The sequence below is a fragment of the Amborella trichopoda genome, chromosome 1 (assembly GCF_054954075.1).
Source record: "Amborella trichopoda isolate Santa Cruz 75 chromosome 1, AtrichopodaSantaCruz75HAP2 v2.0, whole genome shotgun sequence".
Taxonomy (NCBI): Eukaryota; Viridiplantae; Streptophyta; class Magnoliopsida; order Amborellales; family Amborellaceae; genus Amborella; species Amborella trichopoda.
The window spans coordinates 703118-719206 of record NC_142336.1 but is presented as its reverse complement, the minus strand read 5'-3'; the positions used below and the strand labels follow the sequence as shown (position 1 = coordinate 719206).

General features: G+C 34.8%; 1 protein-coding gene across 4 annotated transcripts in view; it reads right to left on the bottom strand.

Moving 5' to 3' along the window:
• Positions 1-2661: 2661 nt before the first annotated feature.
• LOC18425173 (putative apyrase 5) overlaps positions 2662-16089 on the bottom strand; it is a 28337-nt gene continuing 14909 nt past the window's right edge. For all 4 annotated transcript variants that reach the window (XR_016053832.1, XR_016053857.1, XM_011630953.3 and 1 more), the window contains 4 exons: positions 5774-5959; positions 4109-4206; positions 3822-4018; positions 2662-3010 (listed from right to left, as the gene is read on the bottom strand). Coding sequence is in view for 2 of the 4 variants with exons in the window: in XM_011630953.3 (XP_011629255.2) it covers positions 2743-3010; positions 3822-4018; positions 4109-4206; positions 5774-5959 (749 nt within the window). In the remaining 2 variants the exon portion in view is untranslated. The remainder of the gene's footprint in view (positions 3011-3821; positions 4019-4108; positions 4207-5773; positions 5960-16089) is intronic.

Here is a 16089-nt window from a genome sequence, read left to right as displayed (position 1 = left end):
CGGTATTTGAGTTCTCAGAAGAAGTTGAATGCGTGACATGCTAAGTGGATGACCTTCCTTCAAGCATTCCTATTAAAGCACAAAGCTAGAACCCAAAATAAGGCAGTTGATGCTTTAAGTAGAAGGGTAGTGTTGCTTAGAACTTTATCTATGGAAGTGTTGGGGTTTGAAGTAATAAAAGACCTATATAAAGTTGACCCAATTTTTAACAAGGTCCTTGAAAGATGTGTTGATGGGCGAGACCCTGTGGGTGAGTATCTCATGCATAATAGTTATTTATTTAAAGGTGTGATTATGTATACCTGATTGCTCCTTAAGGGAGAAGATAATCATGGAGCTTCATGGTGGAGGCTTAGGTAGGCACTTTGGGAACGACCAAACTATAGCTATGGTTTGAGAAAAAATATTTTTGGCCACGTATGCGAAGGGATGTTGATTAATTTGTAACCAGATGTCAAACTTGCCAAGTATCTAAAGGTCACACACAAAATATAGGTCTTCATACTCCTCTTCCTGTTCCAGATGCCCCATAGATTGATATCTCTATGAACTTTGTACTTGGACTTCCACGTATCACACGAGGTATGGACTCTATTTTTGTTCTTGTTGATCGATTTTTGAAAATGGTACATTTTATTCCTTGTAAGAGAACTATGGATGCTACACATATTGCCAATTTCTTTTTCAAAGATATTGTAAGGCTAATGGTGTTCCTAAGTTTATTACAGCTGATCAGGATACAAAATTATTAAATCATTTTTAACGCACTTTATAGAAGCACATGGGAATCAAAATTCAATTTTCTAGTGCTTATCATCCTCAAACAGATGGGTAGACCGAAATAGTGAATAGGAGCCTTGGTAACCGCTTGAGGAGTTTACTAAAATTTAGATCTATATCCGGATACGAGTTGTTTTTCTGTCCATTTTTTTTTTTACCATTATATACTCTATGATTATAAGTTTCTTTTTTTTACCAATAATATGGTAAATATTGCCAATATTGTGACAATATGAATATCTAACGCGCACTTAAAGATACATAATTGTAATTGTATATCTTATAAGTATAGGTACAGGTCAAGTCTGACTGCACCCAAATTCAAACTATAATAGTATTTAGGTCTAAAATTTGTACCCATACCCGAACCCAAACTTCAAAGCGGGTCTATCTGGTGAGTCCCAAGTATGATCGGATCCATTACCGTCCCAAGTATGATCGGATCAATTACCATCCCTGTCACCAATTGACCACCAAGGCAAATGAAGACAAATACCGCAGCCTTGTCCACAATTTTATGAGATTCCTAGGAGTGTTGTCTACTCAACAAAGCATACCATAATGACAAATCTAGAGAGAGAGAGCGAGTTGTCTACCTCAACAAAGCATACCATAATAACAAATCTAGAGAGAGAGCGAATTGTCTACCTCAACACGCATACTATGATGGAAAACTCTAGAGAGTTGTTTACCTCAACAAAGCACCTTATAATGGCAAATTTAGAGAGAGAGAGAGGGTGCACGGCTAAATACAAAATAAATAATATAATAACAAATTAAGTATAATAAATAAACAGCAAAAGTACACCACAACAACGACAACATTGATGTTGTTCATTTGTAAAGGCTACATCGGCAAGTAAAAATTAACTATCACAATAAAAATTATTGTTTTGGATTTATATAAAATACATATCTCTAAACATCGAAACAAATATAACCGGTCTTTTCTTTTAAACCATCTCTCTGACTGAACAACATCATTGATCAACCTCATCATTCTCACTGCTTTACTAATACCAAAAAGAGAAATTATGAGAACCAAAAAAATCTCTCCCTAAAAATAGAAGTTTAAGTGTTAACAACCTAAAACTCAATATAAATACCACCTTTTTAGGAGGCCATGTCTCTCTCTAGGAGATTTATGTTTTTGGAAATCCTTCCCCAGGACTCCCAATAGTGGACCAAAAGGCCGATTATTATGCCGTCTTTACCCGCTTTTATAAATATTATTAAGATTTATTGCTAGGTTCATAAAAAAGCCTATATATTTTTTTATCATAACACCTTTAATCTCTTAGAAGAAAACATTAACATAGTGGTTTTGACACCAAACCTAACACACAGAGAGAGAGAGAGAGAGATATACTCCAAAACTGAAGAAATTTGTGGTTTAACTTGCGAACACTTCATTGCAGAATTGCGTAGGTAATTTCTTTTTTATGGGGACTTAGAAACTCAGAATTTAAGTTCAATTCCCATTTTCCCTCTATCTTTATCATCTTTTTTTTTTTTAGGTTAATTCAGTGGAGAAGATAAACCCCTGCCTGTTTTTTCAATTAATTTAGAAGTTCGTTTTTTGAAAGTATTAGTGGGGTGATGTCGGTAAGAATTGAAACCACAATGTTGTGACTAGAGTGTAGGGGTGCTACCACTACCACCAACATAAAAGACCTCTAAAACCAGTATAAACCACACAGGGAAAAATTTTGAAGCACAAAAAAGAAGATCAGAAACTAGCAAAAGAGACCTTCCAAAATCGGTACAAATGACACCTCACAGGATTTACCCAAAATCACTGGGCAGCAGTGGTCGTGAAGTCACGAAGCCCCTCTCTCTCTCTCTCTCTCTCTCTCTCTCTCGCATATGCAGGGCTCTAACTTTCCAAAAACATTTCTCACTAGTTTCAAATGCTAGGTTACAAATACACCACTCTGAGAATTGTACAGACTGATGCGATGATCACCGAGGAATCCTCGTGATAATGTAATGCCCTTTTTCCAAATCGTAAATTGTCTTCACTTGGGGTTTGTTCCATTTCCATAGAGAGAAGGCAATTACAATCACAAGGACAAAAATGGCAAAGAGAGAGAAGAAGGTGAGAAAATCCTTCCCAAGAATCCACACTGGCTTTTCCTGTGGGAGGTCAGGCTCTAAGATTGACTGTAGAATGAAGGCTCCCAATCTCCAGTCAAGGGGGACATTGCCCACTTGATTCATAAATCTTATCCTGCAACAAAACAAAACCCTTAAAAATCTACGAGAGTTAAAAACAAATCACACACATATATATGTAGTTTTAATGTAAAGAGATGTGCACTGTGAAATCACAACTCTCTCAAGTCTCCAATTTGCAATGCACACAGGTGGACATGATCTCTCTCTCTCCGACCCACTTCTTTTCTTTTTCTTTTATCCGTTTTTTAGTGTCAACATGGGGCTGTAAAAAGAATGGAACTCTAGATGTCACGATGTGGCACCCCGCTACCCTGACCACCCAGGTCAAAAAGCCATTTCTCTCTCTCTCACACACACACACACACAAGCACACAGACACATGCAGAGGCATGCATGCTCACACATATATGCAGGCTTTTGGGGGATCAAGGAATAGATACCCGTGCCTATACAGTTTCATAAAATGTAGATTTGTGCATATGTGTGTTTGTGAGAGAGAGAGAGAGATTCCTTGTCTAGCAAATTGGGTTTCAAAAATTGGACATTGGTGTAGCCGTCGTCCCTTACATAGACTCCCTGTAAACCAATGATCAACTTATCCCAATGACGATGATCATCTACTTATCATACATTTCATTTGATTATTTCATAACTACTATGATCAAATTTTGAGCATGGAAATAGTCTCCACCTCCAAAAATAGAGTACAATTCAAATAGATCAAACCACTGAAAAGATAATTAACACAAGTTAAGCAATTACATGATGAGCAAACTCATTTAATAATATACCAATATCACATGGAAACATCGAAAAGAAGCAAGAGAGTGCAATCAAGAATTGTTCATGATATAGATGCATACCTTTGATCATCCATAGAGACTCCAAGCGCATCATGTAAGAGTGCCACAATATAGGCAGAAGAAAAACAATATTTCAACAAATCTTCCTCATCTTCTTCAATGTTTTTCTCCTTGAGTTTGGACCAATCGTTCCCACAATAAAGTTCACCAGCCATCTTGAAATCGGAGAGAGGTGCCCTTGGGTGCAGCCCAAAAAACTGTGGAAAGAAAGAGCAAAAGCAACATTTAATTAGAAAATCAGAACAGGAACCAGAGAAATATATGACTGAAATAATTGGTTCACTAACCCTTGGAGTGTGGAAGAATTTCTCGGTTGCAAAAAAGTTGCCCTGCAATTCAGGAACAAAAGCAGATCCTATCTTGCAATGCGGGTATGAGCAGTCGCCTGTATAGACATGTAGAAAAGGTTAGCATATATAAAGTGAACGGCCATTGTGCATAGGTGCATTTCATTTGTGATTTCTCTCTCTGTTGTTGTAAATAATTTTTTGAGACACCGAGCAGTATTTCAAAAAGCGCTAGGCTGGTCCTAGGCAGCCTGGGGGGTCCAAGCCACCCAACGCCTAGGCGGGCGCCCAGAACCTGGGCGACCCAATTGAATCCAAATAAGGATTCGACAGTTATGTCAATATCAATTATATGTATTGCAGTACATAATTCAAATTATACTATATATTAGCATTTAGCACACACTGCATAACCATAACCATAATCCATAATTCGGTTTATACTCCTTATCCAATTAAAACTTAAAATTTTCCAACCAACCAAATTATCAAACCAAGTTATCAAATAGCATCACACCAGTACTGCAGTACACCATATTTCCAATGGAGATCACCACTCCTATTAGATCCCAAAGAAGACATCTCAAAAATAATGCAAATTACTAAAGCAATAAAAAAAAATCACTTACTTTGAATTTGATTGCTTAATCTTCAAACTTTCACCTCAAAGATGCTTCTAAATACTCAAGATCTTCTAAAAAACCCCCTAATAACTATGCAAAACATCAGAAAGTAAATCTAATATCAATGGGTGATGTTTTGATCAATTTTTGTTAACTTTGAGAAACCTTTCGATCCTAAAAAATTCACCAAAACCTAGTTTTTTGGGGGCTCTCTCTCTAAAATTGGCTCCAACAAGTTTTAGGTTTCAAATAAACCTAAAACCCTAATTCTTGGCCCTTAAAAACAAAAAAAAAAAATGACCAAAATTGCCCCTACCGAAAGTTATTTCTGCCCCTGGGCAGGGAGCAGGCACTAGGCGCTGGGCGCCCGCCTAGGTGGGTTCCGAACCGCCTAGGTGGCCGGCCAAGGATCGACCGCCCAAATTAGCCGCCTAAGCCTGGGCAATGCGCCCAGGCCTTTCGAACCGCCTAGGCGATGGGCGGTCCGCTTATTGAATCACTGACACCGAGTATTTAGTTGTTTATTTGAGTGAGATTGTATTATTTGAAAAAATATACTCTAGGTTAGTTCTTCCACCTTTTAATCTAACAAGCTCAAAAGGCACTAGTAAACTCATTTGATAAGGTTCAGCTATATAAAATAAGCACAAAACATACATGAGGATCCAAATGAAATTGGCGTAAGAGGAAGAAATATGAGTCACATTCCTTAATATGCCTCGAGTATTCATCCGTTAAATGGCTCACTTGCCAAAGAAAGGAATATATGAGGCATATTCACTTAATATATATGGGAGGAATTTCATCTCCACTAACCCAATCTGATGTACAATGTTTATTTTTCCTTTATTTTTATTGTTTTTCTTTTTTTAAATTTCGGTAACATACCATTCGTCAAATGAGAGGTGTATGAATCAAGCTATCCTCGAGAATAACAACAAACAGAGACTAATCTATACTAACATATAGTATAGGGGCCAGATAGAGACAACACATAAGCTAGATATTAGTTGAAGACATCTGAGTTCAAATGAGACGTCACCTTGCTCTTTTTGGAATAATGCCAAAACTTCAGATCTACAGGCTGAAAAGTTCCCAGCTGAGTGCAAAACTGCAAACTCCAAATCCACTACAGCTTCTCGATTACCCAGAAGCTTTGAACTCTTGGTATAACCTCTTGGAATGCAGGGGTCAAGTGCGACTCCATCTGCATGACCATGATGTAAAGCTGCAAAATTGATGAACACAATAGATAAATCAATTTGAATTTCAATAGTTGCAGTAACAAAGTATCATTATATCATATTAAGATTATGGCACCTTATGCTAAAGGGACCTCATCCAAGTCAAAACGAAAACAAAACCAAGAAAAGGTGTAGAAAAACCTTGAAAGAATTAGCATGGAAAACTCAATTACCTCTATTGACTGAATTCAGTAGATGATATTTTTGAGTCACATCGATACTTGATTTGGGACTTTGGACAAATGACACATTAAGGTTGAATTTCGAGTTTTAAAACTATTATAATGGCTATAAGCCATTCTTTATGTCCAGAGAAGATAATACCAATCTTTGAAAAAGCCTTCTTCATGTCAATACAAGATAATACCTATGATTTAAAAATTTGACGAAGCAGATAAAAAACCGCCGATCCAGATCAAGAATTGCAATTGACAATGCCGACTCTCAGTAAGAATTGCCATTTCTATAACATAACATTTTAAAACCCAACTATTTCCGATTTGGATGGGAATCGGTCATGGCCAAACTGGTTTCGAGATGGTATGGTCCTGGCTCAATTGTCCACTAAAACCCCACTTATATATATATATATATATATATATATATGGGTGTGGTTTCTATAAGGTTGCAACCTTAAACAATCCAATTATGGCGCACCTCCAAATTTTATCATAACATGTAATTTTGGTAAAAATATTTTTAGGATTATCTCAAAATATATTTTCATATCTCATTATAAAATTTTAAACTCCAAAAATGGTTAAAATCAAGTAGATCAATAAACATATGAAAATCTTGAAAATAGACAGTCTAGATAATGTATTACAAGATGCACTATTTCTAGGATTCAAAAACCTTTTTTTTTCATATTCAAACAATCCCGATGTCGAGATGATCAATTAGAGGTTTTTTCAAAATTAAAACAACCTTTTCTAATGGATTTTTGAGGTGCATCGTACTTCTACATTTTAAGGTTGGAACCTTATATAAACGTTTTCCTATATATATATATATATATATATATATATATATATATATATAAGAAGCTAACAAACACTTGAAAGCTATAATGAATAATAATATAGGTAGAATCTCAGCCGTCAAATCTTCATTAGGTGGTTTAAAATATATATCACTATCTGAATTTTAATCTTTTTCTAGAAAACGGGTGATGAAATTTTGGGCATGTGTACTAAAAAATACGGCGCACAAGAAAATATTCATTCATAATTATATTGTTATACTACAATGATTCAAAAAGTGGACCGCCCAGCGCCTAGGCGGTCCGAAAGGCCTGAGCGCATCGCCCAGGCCTAGCCGGCCAATCTGAGCAATCAATCCCTGAGCGGCCGCTCAGGGGCTGAAATTGATTTCGGTAGGGGCAATTTTGGTCTTTTTTTTTTTTGAAAGAGCCAAAAAGTAAGTTTTTAGGTTCATTTGAACCCTAAACTTGTTGGAGCCAATTTTAGAGAGAGAAAGCCCCCAAAAATCTAGTTTTTGTGAATTTTTTAGGATCGAAGGGTTTCTCAAAGTTAACAAAAATTGATCAAGACATCACCCATTGATATTAGATTTACTTTTTGATATTTTGTAAAGTTATTAGGGGGTATTTTAGACGATTTTGAATATTTAGAAACATCTTTGGCGTGGAAGTTTGAAGACTGAGCAATCAAACTCAAAGTAAGTGATTCTTTTTTATTGCTTTAGTAATTTGCATTATTTTTTAGATGTCTTCTTCGGGATCTAATAGGAGTGGTGATCCCGGTTGGAAATATAGCTATAACTCAGATCCTACTGATAAAAATTGCATAAGATGCAAGTTTTGTGAAAAGGATACAAAAGGGAGCATAAACAGGTTCAAGAAACATCTTGCCGGAATCAAAGGCGATGTTGCCCCATGTAAAGGGACTATTGATGCTGTTAAAGAGGAAATAAACAATTTTTTGAACATGGTGAAAATGAAAAAAGATGAGAGATTTGCCTCTATAGCAGAGATTAGGTCCGGGGTTCGGGTCAATTTTGATGATGATGATAGTGATGAGGAAAGGATTGAAGAAGGATGTCATGAGGTTGAGCAATCCATTATTAAGGGAAAGGGTAAGGGAGTTGTAATTGCTTCTGGTTCTGGGACTAAGAAGCCTCGGGTTAAAGGCCCTATGGATAGTTTTTTACCTCGGCCTGACCCTGAGGTTGCAGGAGAGAAAACAAAAAAGCAAACCACCATTAAAAATAGAATCAAGAAGGAAGAGAGAGATAGAGCTGCGTATTATCTTGCTACATAGTTTTATGAGGCGGGCATGCCTTTCAATACCGCCTGCTTAAGCAGCTTCTATGCTGCGATAGAGGCAGTTGGCCAATTTGGCCTTGGGATGAAACCTCCAACCCCATATGAGCTTTCAGAGCCTTTTTTAAAAAAGGCAATGAGTATCACGAAGGAAGCTGTAGAACTTAAGAATGATGGATGGACTCAGTATGGGGTTTCTATTATGACTAATGCTTGGAGTGATAGGAAGAGAAGAAGTCAAATGAATTTGATTGTGAATTGCCCGGCAGGGACTGTCTTTTTGAGGTCTATTGATGCCTCTGATCATATCCATGATGCTCATTACATATTTTAAGTGATAGAGAAGGGAATCAAAGAGGTTGGGGAGAATCTTGTTATACAGGTTGTCACAGACAATACTGCTCTTGATGTTGTTGCATCTAATTTGTTACGCATAGCTTATCCTAGAATCGTTTGGACATATAGACCTCATGCTTGAGGCTCTTGGCAGTTTAACCGAGATATCAGGTGCAATGAAGAAGGCCAAGTTAGTTACAAATTTCATTTATAGCCACCAGCTCACCCTCAGCATGATGCGTACCTTTACAAAGAAGAAGGAGATTGTGAGGCCTGGAGTCACAAGATTTGCGCCCTAGTACTTATGTCTAGATAGCATACATTCGAGGAGAGTGCAATTGAGGCCAATGTTTATCTTGGATGAGTGGAGAGCATGCAAGTGGTCTAAGGATTAGGTTGGGAAGAAGGTGAGAGATATTATACTTTCTGAGGCTTTTTGGAGAGGGGTGAAGGGCGCTCTTAAGGTATTTTTTCTTCTTGACAAAATCCTTCGCATGGTTGATAATGACAAGCCTCCTATGAGCTACATATATGATGCTATGGAGGAATGCAAAAGAGTGATAGCCCAAAATTTCAATAAAGAAACCCGCTACAAGCCTATTTGGGAAATTATTGATGAGAAGTGGGATAGGCAGCTACATCGGCCATTGCATGCAGCTGGTTATTATTTGAACCCAGTGTTTTTTTATATTGACAAGGATATACAAACAAATGACACAATTATAAATAGATTTAATGAGTGTGTAGAGGTGCTAGTCCCTGATCCTGATATTCAAGATATTATACCTGATCCTGATATTCAAGATATTATATGCGCTGATGAGCAGATAAATTACAAGTGCTCATTAAAGTCTTTTGGGAGTCCAATGGCGATGAGGCAAATGACCAAAATTAATCCAGGTATTAATAATTTTCTTAAGTTCATCTTCATCAAGTTCAAGTAATCAAGTAATTCTATTATTTATTTATGATTTTTTTTTATATCTTTGCAGCTCATTGGTGGAGCCAACATGGGTATAGTTCGCCAAATTTACAAAAGTTGGCCATTCGGATCTTAAACCTAACCACTTCTTCAGCCGGTTGTCAGCACAATTGGAGTACTTTTGAAGGGGTAAGGCCGTAAGGGTAATTTGTATAATTTTATAAATAATACATGAACCATAGATATTAGATTTTAATGAGTTTCATTTGATTTTGTTAGATTCATACAAAGAAAAGGAACATGCTTGAATCAAAGAAGCTCAATGACCTAATCTATGTCAAGTACAATCGATTCTTGAAGGACAGGTTTGCTAAGAGAGATAAGAGAGACCCCATCAGATAAAAAAATATGGACCATGCTATGGAGTGGTTAGTTGATGAGGATGAGGTCGAGGGGTATGAAAGATTAACATGGGACATGGTCATGGATGCTTCAGGGACATCAACTGACCCTCCTAAGGCCACTAGATCTTCTGCACAGAGAACAAGGATGGAGGAATATGATGCCAATGCAGCTGACCCAAGATTTTCTGATGATGAATGGAATGTTGATTGTTGAATAATTATTAAACTTCGAAGTTTGAACTTTGATTGAAGTATTGTGTATTAAACTATTGAAGATTCTTTTGAGTCTTCAAGTATTACTTTCATAGTTTCATAATTCAAGTTTGTTTTCTTCCTCATGGTGGTGTACTGCAGTACTGGTGTGATACTATTTGATAACCCTGTTGGTTGGAAAATTCTAAGTTTTAATTGGATATGGAGCATGAGCCGACTTATGGATTCTGGTCATGCTTATGGAGTGTGTTAAATGCTAATATGTAGTATAATTTGAATTATGGACTGCAATACATATAACTGACATTGACATAACTGCAGAATCCTTATTTGGATTCGACTGGGCCACCCAGGTTCTGGGTGCCTGCCTAGGCGTTGGGCGGCCTGGAGCCCCCAAGTCGCCTAGGACCCGCCTAGCGCTTTTTGAAACACTAATATCATATTTGATACAATATTATTATTATATGATTAGTATTTACAACTATGACGACTATGAATCTTATAATAATTTAGAATTAAAGACTTCTACTAATAGAAAATTTAATTCATAATTATATTAATTCTCAATGACGAACAATACGATCGTTTTAATATAAAATAATAAGGAAAATTTATAAAAATTGATCAAAATACCAATGAGAGATGCACTATTTAAGCATTTTACACTTCTGACACGATTCCACCTCATGATCATGTGTCTTTCTATGGGTATTTTGAAATTAAATCAAACAATATGGATATAATGTTAAATAATTCCTTGCACATGGGTATTTTGAAATAAATCAAACAATATGGATAAAATGTTAAATAGTTCATCTCACATGGGTATTTTGATAATTTCCCCAAATTATAATGGTTACCATAATTTCATTATTCAGCTATAATTTTATTAGTTAACAATAAACTTATAGAATTTATTTAAATAATTACATTTGATTAAGTAATATTTTCGTATAATTTTCTTAATTTATAACATTGAATTCATAAAATTCAAATTAATGGAATTTAAACTAATAACAATTTATGCTTGGTTATTTTATATTTACCAATTATAATATTTATTTAAATAAAAATAATCGACCATAATACATCTCTAATTTTTCTTTATTGATGAGCAATACAAATGAAAAATGTATGTATGCCAAATAAATATTATAATTTGGATGTAGGAAATTATAATACTTATTTAAACAAAAATAATCAACTATAATACATCTCATATTTTCCTTTATTGATGAACAATACTACATAAAAAATGCATGTATGCCTAACAATATTATAATTTGGATGTAGGAAATTGAATTGGGATAAGGCTTATACCATGATATGGCATGATGATGATGATGATGATGTAGGAAATTGGATTGAGTTGGAACCATGCATGTGTCTAATAAATTAAAAAGTAAATCTAATAAATAGGAGAGAGAAAGTTGCCTACCATTAATTATAAGAGTTTTTAATAAGATGTAGGAAATAAATGAGGAGCCGTTGAGAGAGAGAGAGAGAGAGAGAGAAAGAGAGAGAAACATGGACATAGGAAATTAGATTGAGTTGCAAATATGCATGCATATCAAATATATCTAATAAATAGGAAAGAGAATTCTTCAAAATAAAATATTAGAAAAGACAAAATAGGAATTACTTTTAAAATCAAAAGAACAAAAGAGAAAGGAAAAATAGATAGATACATAGATAAATGTGTATATAAAATAAATAATATTAATATTAAAAATTGTTCTACTATAAATTATAATAATGATAATTTTACTACTGAAAGAGTTTAATCTTTTTGGCTGAGACTACCAATCCGGCTTGCATAATAATCTTATGGAAAAGATGCAAATGTTTCCAATGTTGATCTATAGATTCAGAGAATATAAGTACATCATCAATATAAACAATTATAAAAGTGGTATATGGATTAAATATTTCATTCATAATATTTTAAAATTCAGAAGGAGCATTTTTTAGTCCGAAAGGCATAAAATTCGATTCATAATGCCCAAATGGTACGGTAAATGCAGTCTTGTATTTATCCTTTTCAGCTATTTGAATTTGCCAATAACCTAATTTCATATCAAATTTTAAAAATATAGTTGCTTTAAACAATTTGTTCAGCAAATCCCTTTTATTAGGGACTGGATAGCGAATCCATCTCAACGCCTTGTTTAGCGGTTTGTAATTAATTACTAATATGGGTACTCTTCTCTCTAATTCTGCTACCTTTTCCACATAACCCAATTACAAAGGGTTTTAGGGTCCCTCAATTATATTGCGGACTATTATAAAAATATGGCAGTTGATTGTAAGCCCCTTTTTCAAAGACTTCGAAAAAATCCGTCAGATTGAGGGGAGCAGCATACTCTGGCAGTAAAGAAGATTAAGGCAAAAGCTAAACAACTCTCTTGTTTAGTTATTTCTCATCCAAAAGCTTCAAAATTATTGAAATCGATGCCTCAGAACTAGGTTACGGTGGAATCTTAAAACAAAGGTTTCAACCAACTGAAAAAGAAAAATGAGTAAGATGTACCTCTGGAATTTGGAACCCAGTACAACAAAATTACTCAACCAAAAAGAAATTCTTTCAATAGTCAAATGTGTTACAAAATTTTAAATCAAAAATTTTTAATAAGAGTCGACTGCAAAGCTGCTAAAGATATTCTAGAAAAAGATGTTAAAAACATAGCATCCAAACAGATTTTTATTAGATGGCAAGCCATTCTTTCTCCATAAGATTTTACAATAGAATATATAAAGGGACAGTCTAATTCCCTGCCTGACTTCTTAACCCGTGAGTTCTTACAGGGACACTCAAAGGAAAATAGAAGCTAATACATCCAGCAGCAGCCATCAGAATAGACCTTCTCCTTATAATAAGGAAGCTAGTGAAAAGGCTAAAAGCCCAAATACGAAGCCTAGAACATCTTATATTGAAAAGGCATTAATACCTATAATGGTTATTGAAAATAAGCATGCTCTAAAATAGTCTAATCAAGTAGTTGATCTTTATCTTGTAGATAATATGCATCCTGAAACAGGATATAAAACCCGAGAATATTATGAAAAAATATTGACTGAAACAGAGTCAATAAGGATTTTCCATTATAATAGGAATAGTAAAATTATTGGCTATTCAAAATTTCAGATCTTAAAGATCATTACTTATGAAGAATGGGGCTTTGATCCCCTGAAACATAAATATCTTTCAGGAGCCCTAAACGTCAGGGCTTATAATTATCATGACTACATTACAGCTTGGGATGTAGTCTTGCTATTTCAAAATCCTCAAAGGACCCATAGTTGGTTTTTACAATTCCAATTAATCACTAAAATAAGTGCATTTCCGCAATGGTTTAAAAGATGGACGTTGTATTGGGGACCTACTCCAGACATCTATCCAAAAACCCCAAAAGAATGAGCTATTTCAGGCCTCTAATAGAGGAATAAATCAAGTAAATATATGTATGCATTGTTCAGCACTATATGAAATCCCTTGGATTCTGAGATGGGAATATATAATAACTCCTAATAATAATGAATGAGATTATCTCCCTTATTTGGAAATGAAGGTCATGATAAAATGGTGGGATTCATTCGAGGATACTTATCTTCACCCACAAAATATAAAACTTGAAAAGCTTATACAAGCTAATTTTGAAACCCCAAATCCTAATAGGATTGATGAGTATTTTAAGCTCTTAAAAGAGTATAATCCGAGTTTATCAGATAAAAAAATTAAAAGATAATTATTATTAACTCTAAATGAAGAAGAGCTAGATGATATGTCCTTAACCTCCTCAAAAGAGAGGAAGACCATGCTGAAAAAAATGAAGATGACTCCTATGCAGTTCTTACACCTATTAGAAGATAAACAAATACAATGGGCCGGCCCGACTCCATAACAATCTAGGACACGAAGGCCCAAAGAGGATGACGTAAGCCAAGACAACACTCTCCACCGACATGGGGTACTGTAGCAGTACTGTAGCAAGGACAACTGTAATGTCGGCACAACAATTGAAGGGCACTATAGCAAGGACATGTTACTGTAGTGTCGGCACAATAATTCAAAGATTATTGTTACCTTTTACCACCTGGAGATGCTGCCATCCTCATCTCGTTCTGGACTCCAAATTAAAATTTAGAAGTCCGCCTTTCGCCTATAAAAAGAGGAGGAAGCCTCATTTCAAGGCATCGAAGTTGAAGGGATTTTGAGAGTCTGAGTGTTTCAGTCCAAGTGTTTTTCTGAGTGTGTTTTCTGAATGTTTCAGTTAGAGGTCATTGGAGTCTGTAAACTTTGAAAAGTTTTAAGAGTGTTGTTATGAATGTGTGACTGCTTTTGGAAGGAAACAAACTACATTCCAGAGCAGCTAGAGCTATTTACAAGTTTTTGTATCTGTGAAATGTAAGTTTGTATTATATGCATAGTATATCTGTCTTGATGGTATATCTGTCTCGCAAATATAGCTTGTTTTAATTACTTGTGTATTGTATAAATTTATTGATTGTCCAATTTTATATATTTGCACCTAAAATGGTATCAGAGCCAAGTTATTAGTTTATTATTTAAAGTTTGATCTAAACCAAAATAAGCCAGCCATTAAAGTCGTAAAAGACAGTACGCCTAATCCTATGGAACCCTAAGTCGTGGCTGAGCACATAAGCGCATAAGATAAGTCGCCAGTGCATTTAGCCTATTGACTGTGAAACAGAAAAAAGATAACTGCAATATTGACTCAATGGCTAATCTATTTAGGAACAGATCTCAAACTTTAAACAATGAAGCTAGTTCTTCTAGCTCTCATATTAGTAGTATCAAGAATACTGAAGAAATTGTTATTTCCAATATAGAAAAGAGTATACAAAATTGAAACATTCCTAAGGTCCCAATTTGTGAAATATATAGAAAATGATCATTTCAATTTAAAAGTGATTATGCTATAAAAACAGTTGAAAAAACTGTTTCCATCCTTGAATCACAAGATACCTTTTCTCTTCTATCTAAAGACAGATTAGAAGAACATAGAAAGAAGGATACAACTATTTGCATATAGGATTAGTCCAAATTGCTGTTAAACCCTTTACTCGCACCGGACTAAATAATTATGTCCTTCTCTGCTTAAGAGATATTAGACATATAAACTTTTCTTATTCTTTATTAGGAATTGTTGAATCTAGACTTTGTGAAGGCCCAATTTACTTTAATTGCTATCCCAATTTCTCAGTTTCTTTAACTGATCCCAACCTTTTAAAGGTTTTAACCTTAAACCTTAAAACTCAAGGGTTTGATATGGATTTTGGCTCACAAAACATTGCTATAATTTATCGTATCTGTTATAAGGTTATGAATACAATTTGCCCTGATGTCAAGAAAATGGATAAAAGAGGCCAAACTATATATTTTCAAACTAATGTTCAAAAATCAAATTTAAATGTTCTTAAGACTACAACCTGGAACCAAGTTAATCTACCAGCACAGTGGAATCTACAAAATGAAACTCCTTCTAGACCTGTGCAGAATTCTAATGTCAACTCTATAGTTGAATTCCCTAATGGGGAAGTCCAAATTCAATTCAATCCCCAAAGGGGTGCTAGAATTCATATAGCCTCACAAAGTCCTAGAATCCCTGCTAGGAGTTCTACTTCATCTATTCCAAATACGAAATATGAGCATCAGCATATCAATGCTATTTTATAGGAATTAAGAAGGGTTGGTGAAATACAACAACCCATTTATGATGTTGAAACACCAAAGACAGACAATTCCAAGCCCATATCACCTGGACCAACTTTTTCTAATGTGGAATATGATCTTCAAATTAATGTTATTGAAATTAGCACATTTCAAATTAATTGTAAAAAAATTGAAGCTGATTTTAATTATGATCATAATAAAGATATCACATAATGGTTTCTTGATAAAGGAACGGATAAATCTCGTCAATATATTAAGGA